The 12,191-nt window shown below is 36.6% G+C and overlaps 1 protein-coding gene across 2 annotated transcripts in view; it reads right to left on the bottom strand.

Moving 5' to 3' along the window:
• Positions 1–12,191, bottom strand: part of dagla (diacylglycerol lipase, alpha) — a 326,959-nt gene that overhangs the window by 33,333 nt on the left and 281,435 nt on the right. For both annotated transcript variants that reach the window (XM_039755392.1, XM_039755401.1), the window contains 2 exons: positions 8,934–9,130; positions 8,722–8,851 (listed from right to left, as the gene is read on the bottom strand). In XM_039755392.1, coding sequence (XP_039611326.1) covers positions 8,722–8,851; positions 8,934–9,130 — 327 coding nt within the window. The remainder of the gene's footprint in view (positions 1–8,721; positions 8,852–8,933; positions 9,131–12,191) is intronic.

Genomic DNA, 12,191 nt, shown 5'->3' on the forward strand with positions numbered 1-12,191 from the left:
TATGGCACAACCAGACTTCCAGCTCTACTACTGTGTTGTAAATATTCGTAATGTGAGTCAATTAAAAGTAGAAAGTACTAAGAACACACCTGCTTGATTATCTGTGGAAAGAAAATTATGTAGAATTTCATCATATGTGTGGCTTTGTACTCTTAGTTATCAATAAGTATTGTTGATTTAATAACAGTAAGATTATTTGCTTCACTCACTGAAGACAGAGAATCAATATAAGAAACACTTTAAGGTGGAGATGTAATTTTATGCAGCTTATTACAGGATGTTGTATTCCAACCCTCCCTTAATATATCCCTTTATGCAATAACTTTCCTGGGGCAGTAAGCATGTCCTGTGCCTCCAAATTAATGCTAATCAATGTATTCTGAAAAAATAAATGTTCCACATGCTAAATTACAACTTTTTTGCTGTGCATTATTCATGTTGCATCTTGCCTCAACAAATGTATTCATGTCTTTTTACACATGCAAATGCATTAAGTCAACTTGGCTGCTGTCAGCAATGAACACTGCTCACAACACTCTGTGAACAATAAATTTTGGGTAGAATGATAGTTTTCCCAAAATAACACCCCCGCTAATTCTCAGTCAGATCAATCATTTTCAATTTCATTTCATTTTCATTAAATGTGATGCATACAGTATGGTACATTTAAGTGTTTGCTTTGTACAACAGTCATTTTTTTTATTTCAGTATTATCATTTTCACAATAACATTTACTGTACTTAGGTGGCAGCACATGGCATGATTATTTTTGTTGATTGCTTTGCATAAATGTATATTCACCTGGGAAGCATGATGATACAGTGTTAGTGCCACTGCCTCACAACCAGGAGACTGGGCCTCAAATCCTGGGTGCTACCTGTGCAGAGTTTGCATATTTTATGTGTCAGTGTGGGTTACCTCTTTGTGCATCGGATTCTTCCAACAATCCAAAAACATGCAGGATAAGTGAACTGTTCCTGCCTTGAACTTGAAATATAGGCTCCAGTTTCCCTATTATCCTACTTGGGTAAAGCGGGTGAAGAAAACTGATGGTTATGCAATTTCCATTCATTTAGACACCATTGCATGGGAAACTAGTAGAAAACTCAGAAAAAAGTTGTTACTCAGAACAGAGTTTATCAGAAGTGTCTGGTTAATTCTGAATCTAATGGACAGTGGTGGCTTAGATAATGTACTACCATCTCTAGAGAACTCTTTGGAATTGTGGAAATGTGATTCTATAATCTTCATGTGCGTAACTAGTTACATAGCATTTAATCCATGTAAGTCATAATGTATCTGGACTTTTCAGAAATATTCATATTGACAATGTGCTTGCATCCTTTGACTGTAAAAATGGAATTCCCTCAACACACATTTTATTTTTCAATTTACAAGTCAGAAAACTTTGTTAAAAAGAACGTGCTTAACTACTACTCCATCAATGTGCACTTTTTGGGAAGAAAAAAATATATTAGTAGTGTTTTTATATTTTATTAACTACAGTATTGTTGAGTTTACTGTTAAACTATCTATAAGCAATGTTGTGACTCTATTAATATTACAAGCAAGAATCATTCACAACATTAATTCTTCATCAATCTGTACAAAATACACTGCAATTCACTTAAAATCGTACGCATCCAACCTTAAGTTATCCAAAATACTGCTTATTACACATTTGACTATATCTGTAAACAGTGCCATTTAGCTTGAACTTTGCTAAGTCATATGTTTTGGCACTGTCCTAATTTAGGACCTTTATGGGTGAAGATAACTGTTTATCTACCAGACAAGTTCATATTTAAAATCTTTTGAAATCCTCTTATTGCAGCATTTGGAGCAATATCAGAATGGACTAGATTATCTAGTGATAAGCTCACCATGTTTTCCTACACAACACTGTTGGTGAGACAATTAATTAAAAAAAATCTAATTTTCTTTGTGTAGAAAGGTGCAGAGCTTCTTTAAAATTTACCAATAATTAAATAATTAAGTATATGTATGCCTGTATGGTTATGTCTCTGTCTTCCAATAGACGATGCATCACAAACATTTGTAGAAATAAAGTACACTGTATTTGTCATTCTAACAGATTGCGCATCACAAAAGTGAATATTACTTTTATAAATCCCATGCCAAATGGCATTGCATCAGATAGTGCATCATGAACATTTGTAGTATTGCATTTTATTACTGCAAATATTTGTGATACACTATCTGTGGAAATGACAAATGCAATGCATTTCATTACTACATTACATTAAAAAATACATTTCAATAGGTAGTGCATTGCAAACATTAAAGCTAAGGTCTACATTAATATCAACTCATCTTGGATGTGTATCACAGCTAAGGCTAGTACAATTCTACTGGGCTTCTACCAGCATCGCAATTTAACTGATGTGGTTTTAATCAAGATGATGGTTTGTCACCACTATTAACTCTCTGCCTTGGTCTGGATAAGGTTTTTAGTATTTTTCAAGATAGATGAACCTTTACTTTTATCATACACAAATCTTGTGATGGATATTTATAGAAATATAATTTTATTATTAAAATAAACAACAAAAAAAAACCAAAACAAACAGATTTAAAATTCTCCTGAAGCTTTGGAACTGTGCTATCACATATTATGAATAAAGACAATTTAATAGCTTCCTTCTCTTTTCTCACTTTTTCTAATAAAAACTTCCTTCTGGTTAACCCTGTTACTAAATAATTCAACAAATATCAGCTACTTGCACCTTTGTGAGCCAAAAGTTTCTAATTTAATTTTGCATATTTGCATGTTGTACTGATCTGGTGTGGAACATTTTCAACAGACTTGAAAGTTTTAGGAATTCCTGAACATGAGCTGATCATTTTAGCAGGATGCCAATGTGTACATGTGCAAGACGATTAATTCTTGAAGAAAGCAGCCATTTGCAATCAAATTGGGAACTTATTAAAACCTTGAAATATAAACCCAGCCACAGGGGATGCACAAACCAGTGAGTTTCTTTGTGCTGGTCCCAAGCCCGGATAAATGGGGAGGGTTACGTCAGGAAGGGCATCTGGTGTAAAATTTTGCCAAATCAATATGCAGACAACAATACAAATTTCCATACCGGATCAGTCGAGCCCCGGGTTAACAATGAGCGTCACCAGTACTGTTAGCCAACAGGGTGCTGGTGGAAATTGGACTACTATTGGCCAAAGAAGAAGAGGAGGGAGACGTGTCCGGAGGCAGTAGGAGAGGAGGAAAGTAAAGACAGTGGAACTGAGGGTAGGAACTTTGAATGTTGGCAGTATGATTGGTAAGGGGAGAGAGTTAGCAGATATGATGGAGAGAAGGAAGGTTGATATATTGTGTGTGCAAGAGAATAAATGGAAGGGGAGTAAGGCCAGGTGGATTGGAGGTGGATTCAAATTGTTCTATCATGGTGTGGATGGGAATAGAAATGGGGTAGGATTTATTCTAAAGGAACAGTATGTCAAGAGTGTTTTGGAGGTGAAAAGAGTGTCAGGCAGAATAATGATTATGAAGCTGGAAACTGACGGTGTGATGGTGAATGTTGTTAGTGCATATGCACCACATGTTGGGTGTGCAATGGGTGAGAAAGAAGATTTTTGGAGTGAGTTGGATGAAGTGATGACCAGTGTACCCAAGGGACAGAAAGTGGTAATTGAAATGGATTTCAATTCGCATGTTGGTGAAGGGAACAGTGGAGACGAGGAGGTGATGGGTAGGTATGGTGTCAGGAGAGGTGGAGAGGAATGAAGAAGGTCAGAGGATAGTGGATTTTGACAAAAGGATGGACATGGCTGTGGTGAATACGGATTTAAAGAAGAGGGAGAACATACGGTTACGTACAAGAGTGGAGAAAGTTGCATACAGGTAGATTACATCCTATGCAGAACAGTTGATCTGAAGGAGATTGAAGACTGCAAAGTGGTGGCAGGGAAAGTATAGTTAAGCAGCATAGGATGGTGGTCTGTAGGATGATGTTGGAGATCAAGAAGAGGAAGAGAGTGAGGGCAGAGCCAAGCATCAAATGCTGGAAGTTGAAAAAGGAAGACTGCAAGGTTGAGTTTAGGGAGGAGGTGAGACAGGCACTGGGTGGCAGTGAAGAGTTACCAGACGGCTGGGAAACTACAGCAGATGAGGTAAGGGTGACAGCAAGAAGGGTGCTTTAGCGTGGCATCTGGAAAGAGGAGGAGGGAGAAGGAAACCCGGTGGTAGAATGAGGAAATACAGGAGAGTATACAGAGGAAGAGGATGGCAAAGAAGTGGGATAGTCAGATAGATGCAGAAAGTAGACAAGAGTACAAAGGGATAAGGCGCAAGGTGAAGAGAGAGGTGGCGAAGGCTAAGGAAAAGGCGTATGATGAGTTGTATGAAAGGTTGGACACTAAGAAGGGAGAAAAGGACCTGTACCAATTGGCTAGACAGAGGGACCGAACTGGGAAAGATGTGCAGCAGGTTAGGGTGATAAAGGATAAAGATGGAAACGTACTCACAAGCGAGGAGAGTGTGTTGAGCAGATGGAAAGAGTACTTTGAGAGGCTGATAAATGAAGAGAATGAGAGAGAGAAGAGGTTGGATGATGTGGAGATGGTGAATCAGGAAGTGCAACGTTTTAGCAAGAAGGAAGTAAGAACAGCTATGAAGAGGATGAAAAATGGAAAGGCCGTTGGTCCAAATGAAATACCTATGGAAGCATGGAGGTGTTTAGGAGAGATGGCAGTGGAGTTTTTAACCAGATTGTTTAATGAATCTTGGAAAGTGAGAGGATGCCTGAGGAGTGGAGAAGAAGCGTACTGGTGCCGATATTTAAGAATAAGGGGGAAGTGCAGGACTGCAGTAACTACAGGCGAATAAAATTGATGAGCCACAGCATGAAGTTATGGAAAAGAAAGAGCACCATAGATGCAATGTTTGCTCTAAGGATGTTCATGAAGAAGTTTAGAGAAGGCCAGAAGGAGTTGCATTGCGTCTTTGTGGACCTGGAGAAAGCATATGACAAGGTGCCTCGAGAGGAGCTGTGGTATTGTATGAGGAAGTTGGGAGTGGCACAGAAGTACGTAAGAGTTGTACAGGATATGTACGAGGGAAGTGTGTCAGTGGTGAGGTCTGTGGTAGGAGTGACGGATGCATTCAAGGTGGAGGTGGGATTACATCAAGGATCGGCTCGGAGCCCTTTCTTATTTGCAATGGTGATGGACAGGTTGACAGACAAGATTAGACAGGAGTCCCTGTGGACTATGATGTTTGCTGATGACATTGTGATCTGTAGCGATAATAGGGAGCAGGTTGAGGAGACCCTGGAGAGGTGGAGAGTAGAGGAGAGTAATGAAGGTCAGTAGGAACAAGACAGAATACATGTGTGTTAATGAGAGGGAGGTAAGTGGAATGGTGAGGATGCAGGGAGTAGAGTTGGCGAAGGTGGATGAGTTTAAATACTTGGGATCAACAGTACAGAGTAATGAGGATCGTGAAAGAGAGGTGAAAAATAGAGTGCAGGCAAGGTGGAATGGGTGGAGAAGAGTGTCAGGAGTGATCTGTGAGAGATGGATATCAGCATGAGTGAAAGGGAAGGTCTACAGGACGGTAGTGAGACCAGAGTTAAAGATGCTAAGATATGCATTGGGTGTGACAAGGATGGATAGGATTAAAAATGAGTACATTAGAGGGTTGGCTCAGGTTGGACGGTTGGGAGACAAAGTCAGAGAGGCGAAATTGCGTTGGTTTGGACATGTGCAGAGGAGAGATGTTAAGTATATTGGGAGAAGGATGCTAAGGATAGAGCTGCCAGGAAGGTGAAAAAGAGGAAGACCTAAGAAAAGGTTTATGGATGTGGTGAGAGAGGAGATGTAGGTGATGGGTGTGACAGAACAAGATGCAGAGGACAGAAAGTTATGGAAGAAGATGATCCACTGTGGCAACCTCTAACAGGAGCATCCGAAAGAAGTTGATTAAAATATTGAAATATCAAAAACATACTGATTTAACCAAGACTAATTCTCAGAAATGTTCAAATTATCATATGCAAGTTCCATTTTTTTTTTAAACTGCAAGTGACCCTAAAAATATCTTTCTTAAAGCAATAAAACCTCCTGTGAATTAAAAAGTATTTAAACTTTGATTAGAATATATTTTAATGTGTCCAACTAGCTCTGGTCTGCTGTTATTTGTATAATTACTGCAGACAAAGGATTTGCTTTTTACAACAATGAATCTACAATATTTGTTTCAAATATTTTTGAAATTCTACTCCATTTTGAATGATTATTTAATCACTCCAGACTAAAAGACAGCTTTCAATAATAGTCACTAGAAATTACATTAGCAACTATTGTAGTAATCATTATTATAAATTTTCTCAATGCTCCCCATAATAAGTGATAAAATATCTATGAACATTGTTCTTTAATAGCACAAATTACAGATTGAACATATTAACAAAAATTAAAACTCCCAACATTTTTTTTCTCACGAGTGTTTCAGTCTCTTTTTGAAAGTTTTTATGTTAAATCACCATCTGTTAGAGTGAGTTTTTTTGTTTTTCTGTTTTATAGTACAACAGTGCTTAAAATTATATTAAGCAAGGAGTGCAGGTATTAATCTCTGTAGGAAAAATGTATTACTATCATATCAAAAGTAATTAAAAGATCATTCTGGAAATTCCTCACTTTCTAAACCCATTTGTTAGACTAAGACGATAATAAAATCTGGAGACTATCTTAGCGGCATGCCACCTGAGTCAGGAACTAATCATGGGGCAGATGGCTGTTGACTGTAGGGAAAATTCTCAAAATAACCCACAGTTCCTCAGGCTGACTGGTTTAAAGCCCCCAATTATAATAACACCCTATCTTTGATGATGAATGGCATGTTTAAGCAGCATTTACCACTACTGCCTCACAGCTTGAAAGCACTGGGTTTGACTCCTTACTCTAACACTATGTGTGTAATTTTCATGTACTACCCAAGTTGTTGGCTGCTACATTGTAATCAATGCTGCTTGGATAAGCTGCAACCCCTGCAACCCTAAACTGAAGTTGATTTTATAATGGTTAGATGGATAGATCTTTGATTACTGAAATAAACCAAAATTCCTAGACATAAGCCACAAAAAAGTAAGGGTTGAGAATGCAAAATTAAAGCAGAAAGCACTCCAACTAGAAATTAAACAGGGATTTAGTTGCTATAAACTTGCATCTTCAATACCGGATTGACAACGATGATAAAAGCACAGTGTAGCAAACCACTTTATTTTTAAGCTTTACTCTGTTTTCTATACAGGAATTCAATATTAGCAAAGAGCACGTTCTTCGATAGTATTTGCCACTGATCATTGACATACATACAAACACTATGAAAGTATCAAGTATATAAGATAAACAGCAACGTCTTCATAGAAAGATAGCCTTGATATGCAAAATACTTAAACCAAATGATTCAAAAGCAGGACAGAAGAAGGTAAGCCTAATGAAAAAGTACTCGAAAATGACCAAAAGGCCATCTCCCAACACTCAACCCTGTTATTATATTAACAGAAAAATAAGAATTTCTTTGACATTCTTATTTGAGTTTGATATAGGAATATGGTCTAATACTATAAGTTTAGACTTCTGCATTCTTAAGTCTAAAATATTGAACCGAGCACAGTCCCTCCCACCCCCCTCTCTTGCTCTCTTTTTCTCTGCTTTGATTTGGGTGTGAACTGGCTCTTCACTTTCACCTCCATGGCAACGGTGACTCAGTCATCTGCTTGATGTGGTTTGGACTAATCTGAGCTGGGATTGATGTGTCCCAGTTCAGCTGGACTTTTCATAACCTGAAAAAACAGTGTTGCAATGAGTGAATTAAAGGTCCAGACTTAAACACTAACAACCCACAGACAAGCAGAGAGAGAGCAGCCAGATAGATAAAGGGCCTCCGAGAGTAAAAGTTTAATGAACAGGAGGAAAGTATGAATAACAGCAAAGACAAGCAGCAAGAGAGAGAGAAGAATACACTAATTGAAGAAGACTGTGCAAAGGAACATCACCAGAAACTTAAGAGTGTTGAATGTTATGCTGTTTAAAAATGTTAATATTCCTGCAACACACTGGTCAATATCTGTAGTTACCATACAATAATTTCACCTTCATCATGCCAAGTTCATGCAATCATTCTATTTGTTAAAAGATTAATACTACAGATGAAGCTCAGCTATCTTGATCACTAAATTATTTGCTCCATTGCCAATGGTCCCATTTCCAAAAATATAATTTGGCAAACTTTAACATGAGCCTCCAAAAATATTAATAAATGTAATATGACAAACAATTTTCTAGTATGATTCTCAGGGTGTATCAAAAAAAATCAATGACATTTATTAAGACAAAACTTTAGATCTATAGCAAGGTTTGCCTATGCCATTATCATAAACAAAGCTACAAGAACATTTGTAAACTTTTCCTCAAGTATTTTCTTATATAAAACAGAACTGTAGCACGATTGCTTTTTAAATTTCATCATTACATATACAGTTTCATTTCTACTGCTAGTTAAAACAGATACATAATAGGTCAAAATTAATCTTTTGGGCAAGGAAATCAATTCTAAATACTGTATAACTACCTGGCTTTATGTACAAATAATTAACAGTACCATTTTAAGTGGTATTAGTAGTCTGAATAAGATTCCTATGGAATATGTACCTCAGCTGGTCTGTCTAGTGCTTATCTCACCTTGTTCAAGCCTTCCATGACAATATGGGGCATATGCTCATGAAGCATGGCAGGAGAAATAATGACTTCATCAAAGGTCTTGTTGTCACCCCAGATAGCAGAGTAGGTGGGATCTTCCTGACCACAGCATCTATAGAGGACAGAAATAACAGATTTTTGAAATGTACTCTGTAAAAGAAGAGTGGTGTGAACAACAACAACAGAGAACTTACGAGCGTTCAGGTGGATGATTGTGAACAACATGGATAATCCTGCCTGGCAGGTACAGGGGTGTGCTGGCCGACAGTGCAATGGTCAAGTCACTCGGATGTGTCCACAGTCTGCAGCTTGGGAAAGCAGCAACTGGAAGGTCATCATCAGGCAATTCTGATTTTGGAATGCATTTGGTTCCACCAATAATAATCCGCCACTGAAAATGTTAAAATAGAACAGAACTCCACCCTTTTAATAAAACTCACAAGCCAAAAGTACTAGACAAAGTAACTATTAATACTGTAGTACAACAAAGAAAATTTACTTCTTCATTATTCATTTAAGATGATGCAAGTGTGACCTAGTGGTAAAGGAACAAGACTTTAAAACACCCAGAAGTTAAATATTTCTGGTTTAACAGTAATAATTGCCTCGCTTTGCAATTCTAAGGGTCTTTCAAATATAAAATCTGTCCTTCTTTTCAACAAGGTAAAAAGATCCCTCTTTTGGTTTTAACCTTTCTGTTCTACTTAGCAATAGTCAAGCAAAAATGAATCCTTGCTTTAATTTAATCATTGTCATAGAGCTCTTCTTTCGCTCCCTCTAACTGACATGCTGTAAAAGTTAGTAAACATTTATTTATTTAGAATGGGAAAAGTCCCAAAGTAAAACAACTGTTATTCAAAAAATTAATGTTGAGATATCCTGAAACACAATTGTTTGATTGGGATTCATTATTCATCACACCAGATATTGGTTTACACTTATCTCCAATCTTGGTCCCCTATTGGTGTGCTACAATTGCCCTTTGTGAATCAGTTGAAATCTCAAAGATTTATTGACTAGTCAAAAAACAAATGAGCTTCATTCCAAAGCAGTATCAGTATCCCATAATGTGGCACCTGTGTTATTGTCTGTTATGGTCTCTGTGAACCTTAAGGGATGTTTAGGTGTTTTTCTTCTACAATCTTTGTGAAGATGACCATATTCATAACTCCATTTTTCCTTTTTCTATTCTTCTGTTGTTCAATTCTCCTCTGTTTTTCTCATTTTATGTGTTGATAATCTTTCCTCTGTAAAACTGGTTTCTGTTCTGTACTCTTTACTGTGAACATGTTTTACCACCTTCTTCCTTTTACAATACATGTTCTTTCCTCTACTCAATTTTCTTTTTTTTGGGACAGATTTATATAAAATTTTGTTCTAAAACTACCATTTACCGATTGATTTAATTTGATTAGGTTAACAGGTTTTACTTAACTTCAGTTTCAATACCCACTTCTTGCACGGAGTCTTCTCCTCTTTTATGAGTGACTGTTTAAGTACCGCATGTACTAAACAGTAAATTAGTAAAGGAGAAAGGACTAAACACTATGGAAAAAGAACGGCAAAACTGCGTCAGCTGTGGAGCTCAGCTCGGAGCGAAATGAAGTGAATGAAATGATGTGAATGAGAGGGGAAATGATCACGTGACTCCCCCACCCACCTTAACTCTCAATCCCTCCACAAACACAGTCTCTCGGATCCCAACTCTGCTTTATATATATATATATATATATATATATATATAGATAAGACATGCTAGTGTGGGTAAGTCTAAGATTGGTAGCCTTCTGTTATTTATAAGCATGATACTCTGTTCTTGTCAAAGATTAATAGAAGGTTTACTTCCCAATCTTCAACCGTTAAGAGTTTCTTCAGCTACCCTTTGTATTTTGCTTTTTCCTTCCATGTAAATGGAAGTTTGGTGATGGGGTCAAAAATTAACCAGCAAGATAAGTTTAGATTCTAATTCTACAATGTTCAACACATTGACAAAAGTTGATTTTAACATGGTGATTATATGTATGTGTGGCTGTGTCTTATAAAACTTAAATGATTTTCACCTTTTAAAATATACTATTTTTAAATTGTTTTGTGCTTCAACACCTACGTTATATGCAACAATAATTTGCAAAAAATGTATCTCTCTTTTACTAACAAACAAACAAACAAACAAACAAACAAAACACAAAGATAAAAAAGACATAAAGATAAAACAGGGACAGAAAATATTTATTTTGATAAATGAAAATAATATTAATAATAAAAATTAGTACAAAATATGATGCAGCACTTCAGCAACCCAAAAAATGAACAGCTATAGACAAGAAGTTGATATTAGTGCCGAGGAATTTTTTTTAAAACAAAGAATCACAATAGCAGCATTGTAAGAAAGCCAAAGGCACTGAACACTGATGAATTCTAAAATACTTAATAAAAGTCAATGTAAATTAATCATTGAGGAAAAACATCCCAAGGTGCTCACAATTCCCTTTTTTGTTTCTTAAAGACTTTTATTGGAACAATACTATCAATATTAGAAGTGGGTGGGAACAGTCGGAAAACACATTCTAAAATTTAGATTTTTTAGATAAGTGTTTCCTCACTTATTATTCCAGTCTTTTACTTTGTAACTTCTTATGGTATGCCAAGTGCAGTCATGTCTGGAATGTTGAACAAAGGAGCAGATGGATTAGTTCAAAAATAGTTATGACTGGCTACTAGTTCATAAGGTTAAACTGGGGTGCAGCATGCCACTAAAATTGCCTGTCCTGGGAACTGTTTTGAACAGCTTGCAGATTGAAATGAGAGAGGAGAAAAGAAGTGAGGTGCAGTGAAGAAGCTCTTCTATTTAAGACACATCTCAAAGGCCAACATTGGAGTAACTGTAGGAAAGAAGAACACCACCACCTAATACCTACAATGAGAGTTTGTCTTGGATGGCCAAAAAGAGCTAAATAAACACTACTTCAAAGGGCCAACTGCTGCTAGTGTCTGTATCATTATCAATGTCACTATTCACAAAGCATCAAAGGCACACAAAAAACCTTAACAATTCTCCATGAAAGAAAACATGGAAAATGTATCTTATTTGAATCCATTATGTTGTGTATGGTATTTTGTGAACTTTTGATATAACCTACATGATTGATTCATGGTTTCAGTTTCAAAAAATTACAGCATGTGTGTAATGCATCTTTGTTTCTATTTCAAATACTGAATACTGTATCATATTAAATTCTCTGGGCTGTTACAGGTAAACCAGAAACTAATACATATAGACACTGAGAAAACATGGGTCATCATTCAAAACCAATCTCCTAAAGAAATAAAAACTAAATATACTGCAAGAAAACTGTGATAAAGACTATCCCAAAGGGCTGACTTACACAAACCTACTACTTATAGTACTGTTTTGGTTAATAAAAGCCCCAAATACAAGGTAGCTTTTCTGG

Source organism: Polypterus senegalus, chromosome 1 (assembly GCF_016835505.1).
Source record: "Polypterus senegalus isolate Bchr_013 chromosome 1, ASM1683550v1, whole genome shotgun sequence".
NCBI lineage: Eukaryota > Metazoa > Chordata > Cladistia > Polypteriformes > Polypteridae > Polypterus > Polypterus senegalus.